At 45.7% G+C, this 14330-nt stretch overlaps 1 protein-coding gene across 10 annotated transcripts in view; it reads left to right on the top strand.

The window, feature by feature from the left end:
- The window catches only part of FHOD3 (formin homology 2 domain containing 3), a 461736-nt gene that overhangs the window by 338408 nt on the left and 108998 nt on the right, over positions 1 to 14330 (top strand). For 3 of the 10 annotated variants that reach the window (XM_032310977.1, XM_032310976.1, XM_032310974.1), the window contains exons 11-14: positions 1713 to 1799; positions 4775 to 5122; positions 5523 to 5597; positions 10529 to 10636. In XM_032310977.1, the coding sequence (XP_032166868.1) occupies positions 1713 to 1799; positions 4775 to 5122; positions 5523 to 5597; positions 10529 to 10636 (618 nt within the window). The remainder of the gene's footprint in view (positions 1 to 1712; positions 1800 to 4774; positions 5123 to 5522; positions 5598 to 10528; positions 10637 to 14330) is intronic. The other 7 variants (XM_032310983.1, XM_032310984.1, XM_032310975.1 and 4 more) reach the window with 6 other exon arrangements.

Raw genomic sequence — 14330 nt, 5'->3', positions numbered from 1 at the left:
ATACTGCCTAGTAATATAAACATACAGTCAATGAAAGACATATACTGCTATGCTCGTAATAGCCCTATTCAAAATAACCTCAAACTGAAAAGTGCCCAGTTATCAACAGTGGAATGGGTGATAACTAAATTGTGGTCTAGTCATACAAGGGAGTATTATATAACAACGAGCAAGAATGATCTTCAGTGTCACATAACGACATAGATGAATCCCACAAATGTTATGTTGAACAAAAGAAGCTGGACATGAGTCCTTCTAGCCAGAAGGAAAACCCGCCAGGCTAATCTCTGCTGTTTGAAGTGAGGTAGGGAAGGGAAGCAATTGGAAGGGAGCATTGAGGGAGTCCTGGTTATGGGGGTGTGTTTCTTTTGTGAAACGTCAGTGATTTGTTTACTATACTGAATGTACTTGATACTTCAGTAAGAAGAGAAAGCACAGGGGAAGGACAGCGGGGGCAGAAGAGTTAAAGATCTTGGCAAAATGTTGCCTGGGGAAGGGGGGGTAGGGTGGCTTCGTGAGGACCGAAGGCATGAAAGCACTAGCCACGTTGAGAAGGTAGAGGAGGGACACAAGGAGATGGCAGTGGAGCCCTGGAGGGGGCAGGGGAATGAGAGATGGAGGTGAGTGAGAGTTTGGGGTCAGGGTGCGGTAGGAAGTTGAGATGTACGTTTTCCAAGGTGGACTGGTTCTGTATGATGGTGAGGTCCAGAGCATGAGGGCCGATGTGAGAAAAGGTGAGCATCACTGAAGTTAAGAACGCAAGGGACGGAGAAATCCGCAGGGCCTGGGGTAGAGGTTCCGTGTGGAGAATGACGTGAGTCAGTGTGGACCAGGCTCAGAGCCCAGAGGAGGTTGTAATGATTCGGTTATCAAAGTCTGTACTCCTGTAGCTTCAAGGACAAAACCCTAATTAAACTGTCTTAAGCGCAAGTTTGAATTTATTATCTTCCGTTAGTGAACAGCGAGGGTAGAGCTTCAAAAGTACTGGGTCCGAGTGTTAAAACTGTCACGGGGTGGCTACCTGCAACCCCCGACCCCCCACCTCTGCTGTCCTTGGGTCGGCTTTGGTGACAGGCAGCCGTCCATCACTCGCAGCTACACACTTTGGGGGCCCGTATGGTTATTTGTCCCGGGAGGCACCAGGAGAAATCTCAGGGGTGACATCACTGACCCCATCAGGACCCTGTGCCCACCCTTGAGGTGGCAGCGGATCAACCCCTGCACCACGTGTCCTGGGGGCCAGGGAGTAGAAGGTAAAAACCATGTCCCCTGTGGAGGTAAGTGCCAGATCGGCCTGACCCTCCGTGGTTTCTAGCCCAGAGGGGTGCGGTGAAGTGAGGACTCTGGCTTTCTGCAGGAGCTGGGACAAGGCCAAGAACACTCACCACTTGATTCTGTGCGGAGGAGGGGCCTGCCCGAGGCCGTGTGGTGGGGGAGGGCTGCAGGGGTGGGGGAGGCGGGGGGGTGGGGGGGGTGCTTCCAGCCAACCGGACAGAGTAGCTTGGCCTGTGCTGGCTTATTGGATCTCTACCCACACTCAGATTTCCTCATCTCTGAACTGTCTCCTCTCTCCGGACAGACTGAGTGCGTTCTTTTCATTTCGGCCAGCTGCAGTGTTTTGTTTACGGTTTTGCTCTGTCTTCTGTTTGTAACGCTTATCTCGCTTTTCCATCTTGTGTGTCTGCGTTTCTCCGTTCCTGCCCTTGTCTCAGGGAAGAGGAGGAGGAAGAGGAGCCAGTCACGGAGCCCAATTCAGAGGAGGAGAGAGAGGATGACGCCCCCTGTCAGGGCAAGGACAGGTACCGAGCCTGGACCCTCCCAGGCTCCCACTAACAGCCTGAGGGCCCTTCCTGGTAGAGAGTTTGCAGCCACCTTTCAGAAGTCTCCCTTCCTCACTGGCTCCCACTGCCAATCCTCACCCTGAACGCAGAGCCACAGAGTGCCTAGGTGTGTAGAAATAACTGAGCACGTGTTCGTTAGAGGGCTGCACTTTCCCATCTTGACCTTGCTTTGCGGGAAAAATCACAAATCACGTAGCTGGTTTTCTCCCTGCTGTTCCCTCCCTCGTTAGTGTTTGCTTAGATGGACACCAACCGGAAGGAGGTTCACGTCTGCTCGGAGAACGTTACTAACCCTTTCAGCAGTGTAGGAAGGATAATTCCATGTGTCCCCTTCCTCCTGTAGATTCTACCAATATCATAGTGGCTAAAGAGTGTGGGCAACTACTGTGTTATTGATGCGGGTTTGTTTTTGATCCAAGTGGACAGGACTGCTTTTCACCCCATGCAGCCCAGAAGAATTTCCCATGATCTGTTTTCACTCTGAGAATAAGTACTCTCATTCTACAGGCTTTCGAGGGAGTTTACTGTCCTCTGCTCATACCTTCCAAGGATGCCTTCTTTCTTTGTTTTTCTTTTTCTTTTTTTTTTTTTTTTTAAGATTTTATTTATTTGACAGACAGAGATCACAAGTAGGCAGAGGGGTAGGCAGAGAGAGAGAGGAGGAAGCAGGTTCCCTGCCGAGCAGAGAGCCTGATGTGGGGCTTTATCCCAGGACCTGGAGATTATGACCTGAGCTGAAGGCAGAGGCTTAACCCACTGAACCACCCAGGCGCCCCGAGGATGCCTTCTTTCTGCCTTCAGGCAATGTTAATAGATACAGGCATCCTGCAGATATTTTTAATTTTATAGGTATTTTTGCAGATTGATGTGTTTATAAAAAAGAAAAAGTAATCACCAGTAATTTCATTTTCTAAAATTCAAAAATAATTCTAAAGTTGATCTTTTTTTTTGTTTAACTGATTACCACTGCAAATTGACAATTTTACTGTTTTTTCCATAAATGAGCAAGATCAAAGAAATTTTGGATAAATTAGGGTGAAACCTCTTTCTTGCAAACTTCAAAATCAATGGAATTTTTTGCTGCTCAGCCTCTTTCTCCAAGCCGCCAGTGCACAAAACAGGGGTCCGTTTGATACGCTGAGATGCCCGCCATTCCCAAGAGCCGTGGGATCCTCTCTGATCAGACAAACTAGTGATTTGTTTCCTTGCTTTGGAAATGGCTGGGGAGAAGCCAGCAGGGCGCCGGTGTGGAGAGAGAAAAAGAATGACCTGGTCACAAAGAGTGAGCCACCCTTGTCCAAACGCCGGGGGAGAAGGGTGATCATTAGCCAGAGCCCCTCACCAATGGGGAGCTGCCATGCCTGGGGGTAATGATACCCAAGGGTGCTCTAGGGAGGAAGGAAGCTTGGTTGATAGTCCCACCGTAGGTTGAAAACCAGCCACAGGAGATCCTGTAGACCCTCAGTGAATCCACTGGTCTGGCTCTCTAAGAGCTTACATGTGCGTGGTCTGTCCCGCCCACACAAACCCATCTGCCCTCAGCTACTCTCGTGGTACAGCCCCTCCGACCAGATGGAAGAGTCTGGCCAGAGAGAGCAACCTTCAAAGCATCCCTCTTGACCTTGTGCTCTCTTTACATGGGGCTGGAACTTCCACAGGTAAAGGGTGGTTTATTGCTCTAAGGTCTTTTTTCTATAAGACCTGATCCTGGAGGCATCCTTGATCAAACTAGAGTTAGGCTTTCCAGCTTTAGGAAATAAAGTGGAAATGGTAAACACTGGGCCTGGATCTCCACAGTGGCTAAGGTACTCATTAACCTTGACCTGGATGTATTTATTTCTTGGCATAATCCAATCAGACCTCCAAGTGGCGAGAAAGATGCCGCTTACTTCTGTTGGGTTAGTGTCTCACCCTGCGTGTTCTGCCTGCTGGCTGCTGTTTTGTGTGTGCATGCTGTGTGTCCTGGGCCTTCGCTGAGCACTGCGGCGAGGTCTCCTGCCATCCCCCGGCCCCCTCATCCAGCCAGGGGAATGGCTGTGTCCCTGCCCTTCTACACACAGGGACCTCTGAATTTGAGGTAGAAAAGAAAATGGGTCTCGTCCCATTCCCGAATAAGCATGGCTGGGAGTCAGGTTCTCTGGGAGAATGACCATGGTCTTGAAAAATGCAGAGTTTAACAGATTCTCTGTGTACCTCCAAAGATCTCAGTGGTCCAAATGCAGTTCTGTGAAGATGGAAAAGTTTTACAATTGTGGCAGAACCGGGCGCCCTCCAGGAGTCCAGATGTCTAGGGCTTAGTCATAGAGGTGGGCTGTGGGGAAAGTGTGAGGTGGGTAAAACTTGACTTGAGTGCACCAGTCCCTCTTTTCTGGCTGTTGGCATTCCTTGCTGGCATCTCTTCTCCTTTGTCCTTTTCTGTGCATGCTTTTGAGGAAGCACCTGAAAGCAGGAGCCTAAAGGACGAGGCTTGGCAGATACTTCTTCCTCCAGGCTGGGCTTTTTAGGAGGAGGACCGAACTTCAGTTGGACCAAGAGAAAGAAATGAAGTTCAAATCGTGGAGATTCACATGCCAGTACAGTCAGTGGGGAGAGCCTGGGGAGACTGGGGAGATACTGAAGAGGAGCCTTAGGGGCTCCATGAAATCCCCACACACAAGCCTGCGAAGGCCTGGAGGCCAGACTGGTTTGCAGGGGTGGGTCCTTGCGTTCGTCCACTTCTGGGAAGTCTTGCTTCCCAGATTGACAGGCCCAGGGTGCCGGGATTGTGGGGCAAACTGAAGCTTCTGGTGGTGGGCTTCCATGCTGCAGCTCAAGACACAGCTGGATTCTGGAGTGAAGCGCCCGTAATGGTAGTGGGGTTCCTGTGTCTTATTCACTTTCCTAACCTTTGCTTCCCTTTCCTTCCCCCGCTTCCTTCCTCCCTGCTGGGGCAGCAGAGAGGCCAGACCTGCCTCGGAGCAGACCCCCGCCGGCGAGGATGCTGCACCCGAGAGCTCAGCCCTCTCCAGGGCCACCTCGCAGGGAAAGCGGCTTCCGGCCAGCCCCGCGGTGGGGAGTCCCTCGTGCAGCGGGTCCTCCGGGCCTGCCCTCCTGTCACCGCCCCTGACCCCTGCCTCCGCCTCCCGGCCCTCGTCTACGGTACCTGGTCCCCTGAAGGCATCACCGACCATAGAAAAGCTGCCCTATGTGCCCCACAGCCCTTTCCACCTCTTCTCCTATGACTTTGAGGATTCACCCTTGTCCGCCAAGGAGAAGGAGGCCGAGGCGCAGAAGGAAAGCAGGTAGATCCCGCCTCCTGGAGGCCTGTGTGAGCTTCACCCTGGGAGGGCCGCAGAGCACGTTGCCTGAACCTTCCCGCTTGCCTTCAGCTGTGTTTGTGTGGCTTCCAGTCCAACCAGAGGGCAGCTGTGGCGTCAACTAACTCCCTAACCACTAACTAACTACCAGGGTTCAGGCAAGAGCAGAAAATTGTCATTCGTTTGAATCAAAGAGCTCTTCTATTACACAATTACTAAAAATGGATTTTTAAGCATCAGGTTTTTAAAAATATGCATGGTCTGACAAAATTGATACATTTTGCCCCTACCTGTGTGGGCCTTGTTTGACCTGCGGAGCGTAGCACGAAGGGTTCCGCCCTCTTTTCATGCCGTGTTTTGAGTGGGATTTTCCTTCCTTTAATAGTCCCTCTGATTCCCCCCATTTGAGCACGTATTCCGCGTCTGAACCCTACAACTTCCGGTCTTTCTCTTCTAATAGGTGGGTGTCTTTATTTTCTCTCCCTTTTCTAGAGCTTTCTGGTTTGATTCTAATGTATGTGGGTTTCTTTCAAGGATCTCCCCGTGAGATGGCAAGGAATTGCGGTTTGAATCCCTTCACAGGCATTGATGCAATTACATTATTAAGTATGAGCGCTCTGATGATTCTTGTAAAAATTGGAGAGAGGAGCAGAGGGAGGGAGGTGTGTAAGTCAGAACTGCACGAGAGCATTTTGGCAGATGCTCGTCACGTGCCTGTGTGCCTGCCCTTCACAGTTGCCTGGCTTAGGAGTTCTCTGCAGGGTGGGGAAAGGGGGGCAGAGGGTTTGAATATTTTGAACCATCAATTGTCTAAAATCGATGATTGATGATACTGATGGCTTCTCTCTTAGAATGATAATCATTGGTAATACTGACCTATTTATTATGAGCCAGGCCTATACTTTCCATGAAATTAGCATCTTAAAGAGTTAATGCTGAGAGGTAGTTTCTGTTACCAGTCCTTATTTACAATGAGGAAACTAAGGCAGGGACAGCCAGGGAAGTGGGGAGTGGTTTCTACCCCAAGCGCTGTACTCCAGGTTTTGGTCCTAACTTGTACATTGCACAGTTCTCTTTTAGAGAGTCTCTCTCTCTCCTTCTTGGGCTCATCTGTGCAGCAGCTCCAAATACCAGGCCTGAACCTTGATCCCTCCCCACCAGGGGTTCTCAAGGAAAGTCCTTGTCAACAAAGTGCTTTTGCCCGAGCCTGCATTTGGGGGACCCTCGATCTGGGGGCTGAGCAAGAAGTTATGCCTTGTTTTGAATGAAGGCTTGTGGGACCCAGACCTGAAGAACAGCTCCTTCACACCACAAATAGGACCAGTTGCAACAGGTGTTGGATACTCTATCTAATAAATATAATTAATTTAGAAGTGTGACCATCAACCCTTCTGCTTACATACAAACTAAGAATATTTTGAAACTTCACTCAAGGTTTCTTGTTTTGGTTTATTTAATTAAAGATTTATTTATTTAGAGACAGAGAGCATGCACACACGGTGGGGGAGGGGCAGAGGGCAAGAATCCCAAGCAGACTCCTCTCTGAGTGCGGGCCCTACACGGGGCTTGATCCTATGATCCATGAGATCATGATCTGAGCCAAAACCAAGAGTCAGAGATTCACCAACTGAGCCATCCAGGCGCCACATACTTCTCTCAAAGTTTTAAATAGCCTGCCTGTAGTTTTTTGTTAGGAGTTTAAACTGTTGTGAAAGATACAATTTGTCTATTGTCTATGTGCTTTAAATTCTTTTTTGTCAAAACCTTGGGGTTTCCGATTTAAATGATTAAATTCTGGGAAACACCTGCATATGCCTCATTGGCAAAGCCTGTCCTCAGATGAATGAGGCCGAGTTTCTGTCAGAAAAAGTATGACTTCACATTTCAATTCCGATACATGCATGTCCCTGTGACGACCATCTCACTTCTAGAATTGAGAAACAAAAATGGACAGACTGTGAGTTATTTGGATAATTGTTCAGGTATTTTGAAAAAAAAAAAAAAAAAAAGCACTATGCTTGTTTTATTACCTTCATGTCATTTCAGCACAATTCCCAGGTAGGTGGGCAGGTAGATAGAGGTGGTGTGTGAGGCCTGGCTCTGAGGTTGCTCCTGAATAAACTAGGGCCTTCTCCTTTCTCAGTATATCTTAAGGGTTTCCCTCAAGAGGGAGACTTTCCCACACTGTGCCTTCGCCTGGTATCCTGGAGGTTTTGCTGCTCAAAACACTGCCCCATGCTGGTTGTCCTGGGTAAGGGTGTTGCTTTTTCCCCTAAAAGCAGAAGGCAGTTGTGAAGGGGAGGCAGGAGAGGAGAACTTGGAGACCCTAGGAGTGGCCACAAGTGGACCCATTTTAGGAAAAGAGCAGATACAAAACTCGTGGCACTGAGCTCCCCTCCTCTTGTTTGCAGGGTGGCATGGTATGCCTGCTGGAGTGTGTGAGCTCCACTTTGAGCACCTTACACTACAGCTTCTCTAGCAGTCTCTTCTAGGTCTCAAACTGTGGGCTTGCTGGATCTCTCACTTGATTTTTCTGGAACATCTCCAACACAGCTCTTAGGTCCTCCAAGAACAGTATTTCTGTGCAAGTTAAGAAATGTACCTTTGACTGGAATAAAAATAACTTGGCAATCTTGTGTTCCCCAGTAGGGTGCTGTTAGCCTGTGAGGGTGACTCTGGGCTTCCTGGTGATGGTCTCACAGGCTCTGATGGAGCTTTCCTGGGTCCAGGTCCCTCCCATTTGGTCGTTGCCTCTGCTTCTAGTCCTGGGGGATGGGAGTATGAGAAATACGTATGTTGCTGGAATGAACGTACACATAAATTAAGAAAAACAGCTTCTTGTTTGTGCATAAGGATTGCCTTATATTTAACCGATAAATTTTTATATTTTTTAATCTTTTGTCTGACAGGAATCTGAATGCTGTGTAAATATTGTTTGTACCTATTAATTTTCTGACGTTCACTCACTGTGGTTTTCATGGAGTCTGTACGGCCCAGTGGTGGACTGCCACTGAACCGGTTCTAGTAGATACCAACCAGGTAGTCCTCGTAAAGGGCCAGAGGAGAAAAGTACAGTGAATTGAGTGAGTTGTATGATCCAGTTTGTTGGGCTGAAAATGAGAAGCAAAACTGAACAGACTGGGAGGTATTCCAATTTTAATTGCTCAGCCATTAAAAAAACCAAAGCAGGGGGAATATGCATTATGCTTGTTTTTATTTCCATCAGGTCATTTAAACTCCATTTTAGGAAAGTAATCCTGTTAAAACAATCTCCAAGATGTCCCCTTTTGGTGGGAAGGGGATGGTTTTAGATGCTTGTGTAGAGTAACAGGCTGAGTGCCCAGGCGGCTGGGGGATGCCGGGCCGCAGCCTGAGGTCTCAGAGCTTCTGACCGCGGCCACCTTCCTTGCCCACGTCACAGTGCTCTCTGCCCCTGTCTCTGCCTCTTCTTCGCTCCTGAGCTTTTTTCTCCTTTCTCTGCTGCCTCCTTTCTTTGTATGTTCTTCTCATCCTTTGCCTTTTGCCTTCTCCGTGCCCTGTGGTTTGGGAGCACTCTCGAAAAGTCAAACCAACCCTCACGTGGAGAAGCAGTTAACCTATTAGACACATAGAGGGTTGGGTTTTTCAAGAGAAAAGAAAAGGAATGCCCAGAAGCCACGTCCTATGAAGGTGATGTGTTCATTGAGGAGGACAGTGTGGGGTAAGATTGTGTGAGCTGAGCCTTCTTCTGCCTTGTGGCGAGTCTCAGTCCTAAGCACGGCCTGACACATGATCCCAAATATACATGAAGAGCGGTAGCTAAGCACACCAGACTTAGCAGCACAGGATAGATGTGGGGTAATATAAATATTTTGCTTCCCATTAAAGCAATGTAATTTCTGAAGGCAAATGGAAAATATATGTCTATATTCCACTTTTTAAAATAGATGGCCTATTTTTAATTTTTTTCTATACATAGCTTTTGATTTGGAGAATATTTTTATACAGTTGTAATCTAACTTGGTATAAATAATATATTCTGATGTTTTACTTGAGCATGCATATAAACATTTCTCGTCCTATCACATACAGAATTGGCAGTCATTTTAATGGTTGCATAATATTCCATCGATAAATAACAGATCACCCTTTTCCACCATTCTTGCGTTGTTTTGGGTAATTTCTACCTTTTCTACCATGATCTTAATAATTTTCCAGTGACTATCATCATGCATGACATTTTCCGTATGCAATTAACCATAATTATGTTGGCTTCCCAAAAGTAGGCTTAATTCTGTGAAAAGATATCCACATTTGAAGTTAAGTTGCTTCCTAGAATGATTTGTGCTAATTTCTGTTGATGGAAGCTTGAACTGGTTTCACTCGGTGTAGGAAGCTCTTTGTATTTTTGTACACTTATAGTGACCCATGGGGTCCCATATACCCAAATACAGTGTCCCCAACCAGTTTAGGTAAAGGAGTCAGCCCTGACTTGTGGCTGAGCAGATTGAGAGGAAGAGCTCATTGAATCTCATTATTTGTAACTAATCATGAGTGTCTGCTCCCCAACCCCTTATTCCCCACCACAAGGGCTTCAGGTTATGATATGTTTTCTGGGAACACACTGAGGGATAATAGCTAAACACAAACTGCTAAAAAGGACAGCTATTCTAAAAAAGAGAAGGAAAATTCTAGAATTTTACAAATCCCGAAACTTGTCAGAGATGACTGGGAAATGATAAAGGCTCATTTAAACCCGATGGCTGTACTCTTGGTTCAAAAACAACAACAACAACAACAACATATATATATATATATATATATATATATATATATATGCTGAAAATATGAATATATGTACCTCTGGTCAGCAGGCCAGTCCTGAAGGTCTGAGAACATTTTCTCCTTGGTCATCGAGCATGTGACAAGATGACATTTAATGAAGGGCATTGACTGGGAAATACCCAAGGCAGAATATTTACTATGATGTTTGTTTAGCTCATCATGTGGTATTTTCTATAGATCTTTAATGGATTTAACACTAGTTATACCACCATGGGAAGCATGAAGAATCTTCATATTTTCAAATGGATTCTTTGTTAGCAAAAAATATTAACATACATTTAAGAAGGAAATATGAAGGTTTTATTTAAACCTTTTGTCATATATCCTGCTGCCTCAATGTTGGCCTTTGGGAAACCTCTCTAAATGAGAAGTAATCAAAACAAAGCAGTTAGTAAGTCAGTCAAAGCAGTTAGTAAGTTAGAATAATCACTAACAGGATTAGCATTTCTAAGCCTGATTTTCTTGCAAAAATTAAGATAGTTTGCTAAATGTTATTCATTTACTGACTTGTACTCATTTCTCTGTCCTTCCACACTCCTCCCCACCTTAAACTTCTGCACTGTTTAGATACAACAGCCTTGGCAACACCTCTTATCACTCAAGACCTTCTGGATCTGCTGTGCCTGCCACTCCCACATCATCTCTCTCAAACCCACCAGAGGCCAGGCCAGAAAGGTAGGTTTTGTAAGAAGCATGCAGATCACGTCACTGTCCTCCAGTGAAGGAAATCAGTTTAAGAGTAACTAAAGGAAAAGTATAAATAAAAAGCATAATCTGAGAAGTTTTCCTTTACATAATGTAGTCCAGAGGCAAGAATATCTTCTCTTTCCACTATCTACAAAGTAAATATTTTATTAGAGGTGATATTTGTTACTGTTGTCTCATCTCCCTACAAACTTCCCATAGAAAGTATAAAAATTTGTTTCCCAAGTACGTAAATGTGAATGCTTTGATTGACCTGTGAAAAACCATTCTAGGTTTTGTGTAAGGTCTGCATTTTGTCCTATCAACATCAGTTTTTACCTTGCAATGATTAACTCCATATAAATCAGGAGGTAGTAGGCCCATTAAGGTCAATGCCTTAATGTAATTAGTCCAGGACCTACCAGAAGAGAAAAGAATTGCACGGGTCCATGGAAGGAATGTAACTTGGCAAGAGTATTAGACCACTAGAAATTAACTAATTATTACTTCTGGAAGCGAGTGATTGCATAAGGATGTGTTTACAAGGAAAAGGTAAGACCTGTAATTTTAGAACAATTAAAAACAGTTACCCTTATATGGTAAGAGTGCTGAGTTAGAGAAGACTGGCTAGGGTTACAACATACTCACTGGGAAGTTATTTAATACCTGAGGGTGAAATGCCACTTATGCCAACTCTTACCTTAGAGGGTGGTTTTGATGAGCCAATGAAAAGGTACCCATGAAAGCACTGTATGAACCCCACTATGTGGGTCAGTGGGAAGTGACAATATGTTTTAAGATAGAACATCCGTGTCTCATGATCAGAAATCTAGACAGGAGCGATTCAGAGTTTGCCTCAAATCATGAATTAAAACAAACTCGACCTGTATTCCGTACTCTGATTGTCTTCTGTGTATTCTGAAGTACGTTTTGTTGAGTGTGGCTGGTGGTTAGAGGTTTGGTTGGGATGGATAGCAGACAAGACCTTACAGTCCCAGGGAGAGGGGGCTGTCCAGTAGGCTTTATCTCACCACCCATCACATTATTTTCCAAGGTGGCACCTAAGCACCTTGTTGTCAAAATCTCAGGTTCCACAGCCCAGCATGGCCCTGGGCTGGGCATATTTGGGCTTAGTTAGGTCTTGACAATAAGATAACAAGTTGGTTACGTTGAAGACCCTGTCCTACACCCTAGGGTACCTCTTCTCAGGATCAGCTGAGATAACTTCTGGTCCCAGAGAGGTCACCAATGAAGAGGATCCTTATCTTAATAGATGTGAGATTGAAGGCCAAAGTCAGGAATATTAGAATCTTACTGATATTACATCTCAAATCTTACACGTGCTAGGTGGACAGCAACTTGGGAAGAAGAACCAGGTCCCATTCATTGCTGTGTCCCCCATAGTACCTGGGGCCTGGCTATGGCAGAGATGGCAGGAAACACTAGTTGAAGGATCAGGTGAATTATCCCCTTATTGGTTGGGGGAACAGTGTGGAGGTCCCTGAAGTTGACAAGTTATAAGGATGGGAAGTTTGCAGGTTTCCAAAGCCCTGGGCTTTGTGGGAAACTTCCCTCGAGTCCTAAAGAAGAAGCTCCAGTCTCTGCCTCTTTCCCATCCCCTGGAAGCCCAGTTCCAGGTTAGAGATGGGGAGTCCTCTGGAAAGACCCTGCCCCGGACTCCTCCTCTGTCTGGCTGAGAGTCTCCTGGAGCCCAGGTGGGGTGGGATGAGGATTAAAAGAGGAATGTGGGGCTGGACCCCAGAGTGTCTGGGGAGGAGCCTAGTCTTCCTCCTTAGACCTCCGGAGCTGTTAGGAATTTGGAAGCGTTGGTGAGGTGCTCTAACACATCCATAAATGGACCCAGTGGGTTGAGGCCACAGGGACAGAGGCTACGAGAAGCTGTGTCTGAGTCCGAGAGAGTTGACCATGCCCAGGAAGGGCAGTGGCCATGGGGCTTGAGAGGAGCTATGGGTTTGGGCAGACTTGGAGCAGGGTGAGAGCAGGGCTAGTAGAATGAGTGAGGGGTCAGGTTTGCTCGAACATGAGAGTGTTAGAAACTAGCAACTGAGACAGAAGGTACTGGAAGAAAAGCAAATCGAAGGTGGAGATGTTTAACCTGGGGCATGCAAGGCATGAGGAGTCTGTATGACACCCAGGGAAATGTTGGTGGGCCCCAGGGAGGTGGACCCAGTGGTCCTTGGCTTGAAGAAGGTAGTGGCATGAAATCCACCAGAGAAACCAGTAACGGGGCCTTTCCTTTCCTAAGTGGTCTGTTCTCTCTTACAACCATCTCTGCCATAGAGAGTTCTTTACTGCACCTTCTGCCACATCCACTAGCAAGTAAAGATGCAAAGCATTTATTACTTCCTTTACATTTGCATGATTTTTCCCAACTATCACTGTCTATGGCTTTGAAAAACCATGTGATGAATCATTTGAAACATCAGATGTGCTGTTCTGTTATTAAGACCAGCAGGTCCCCAGGCCTGACTGTGCCGCCACGTTTCCTCTTGCCTTGCTGGCTTATATTGGTGACTGTAAAAATAAGGAGGACCCCAACTCCAACTTACACTTGTATACCATCACCCAAATACATGATGTCAGTTGTACATATCATAATATATAATTTAATACAGCTTAATTTTTTTCTTTTTCATTTTTGACTACTGGATTCTTTGGATGTCACTCATAATTTGTTTTCATGTTTATGACTATTTCTTGCCCTATTAAGGTATATGATTGTTTTTACTGAGGTATATGCTTCAGTAGAATTCGTAATGCTATTAAGATGTTTTATATACACATAATTATTGAAACCAAGATGAAAAACTCAGGAAAGACATTAAAGCATTACGAACAAGAGTTGCATTTTTGCAGGGAGAAACCACGTCTTCTGTTAACACACTCCTGACAAATAAACAGCTTGTCAGGGTGATGTGCAGTACTGGAAAGAGCTAGAATTCTACTTCCTTGATTTGGAAATAAGTCTCCTTTCCCTGAAGTCCTAGGAGAATCAAGCCAACTAAAATACCTCTTCAGGCAGGTCGGGCCACTTACAACAGGCCTAGATACCACCAGGCATCATTGTGAGCTTAGAGTTTTCCATATTTTTCCCAAGCATACTAGTATATTGGACACTAATCAAATTTGGAATGATAAGTTGACCTAGAAAGGAAGAACTGAAGAAACAATATACAGAATTAAGTCAAGGCAAGGGTATTAAAAGGAAGCCATCTCCAGATCTCCTCATTATGTCATTACAGCCTCATTTATAGGGCTCTTTTTCAGAAACAGCGTAACTTTAATTTTCATGAAATCGGAAGTTGAGTTGTGCCAAAACAAGAGAAAATAAGAAAACCAGAACTACTTACAAAGGCCCTCGAAGATATAAGAAGCAACTGTTTACCAAAAGCAGACTTTCTAAATGCTTCAATTTTGAAAATGTGCTTTCTGAATGGAAATGTTCTAAATATTTTTATAAGAAAAAATTAGAAGACTATTTGAACCATTCATGTTGAGTATTCAAATGAGACAAACAAGCAAACAATAATTACACCACAGCAAATGTGTCTGGGAAGTTGGGAAGAGCAGACGGCACTCTCTTTCCATCCCTGCAGTGACATCTCCATCTTGTGGGCCTTTTCAGAAATGGCGGTCAGGTGCTCATTTCGTGTGGTGACCTCAG

This window comes from Mustela erminea, chromosome 13, assembly GCF_009829155.1.
Source record: "Mustela erminea isolate mMusErm1 chromosome 13, mMusErm1.Pri, whole genome shotgun sequence".
Classification (NCBI taxonomy): Eukaryota; Metazoa; Chordata; class Mammalia; order Carnivora; family Mustelidae; genus Mustela; species Mustela erminea.
The sequence above is the reverse complement of the archived record's forward strand: the minus strand, read 5'-3'. Positions and strand labels throughout refer to the sequence as shown.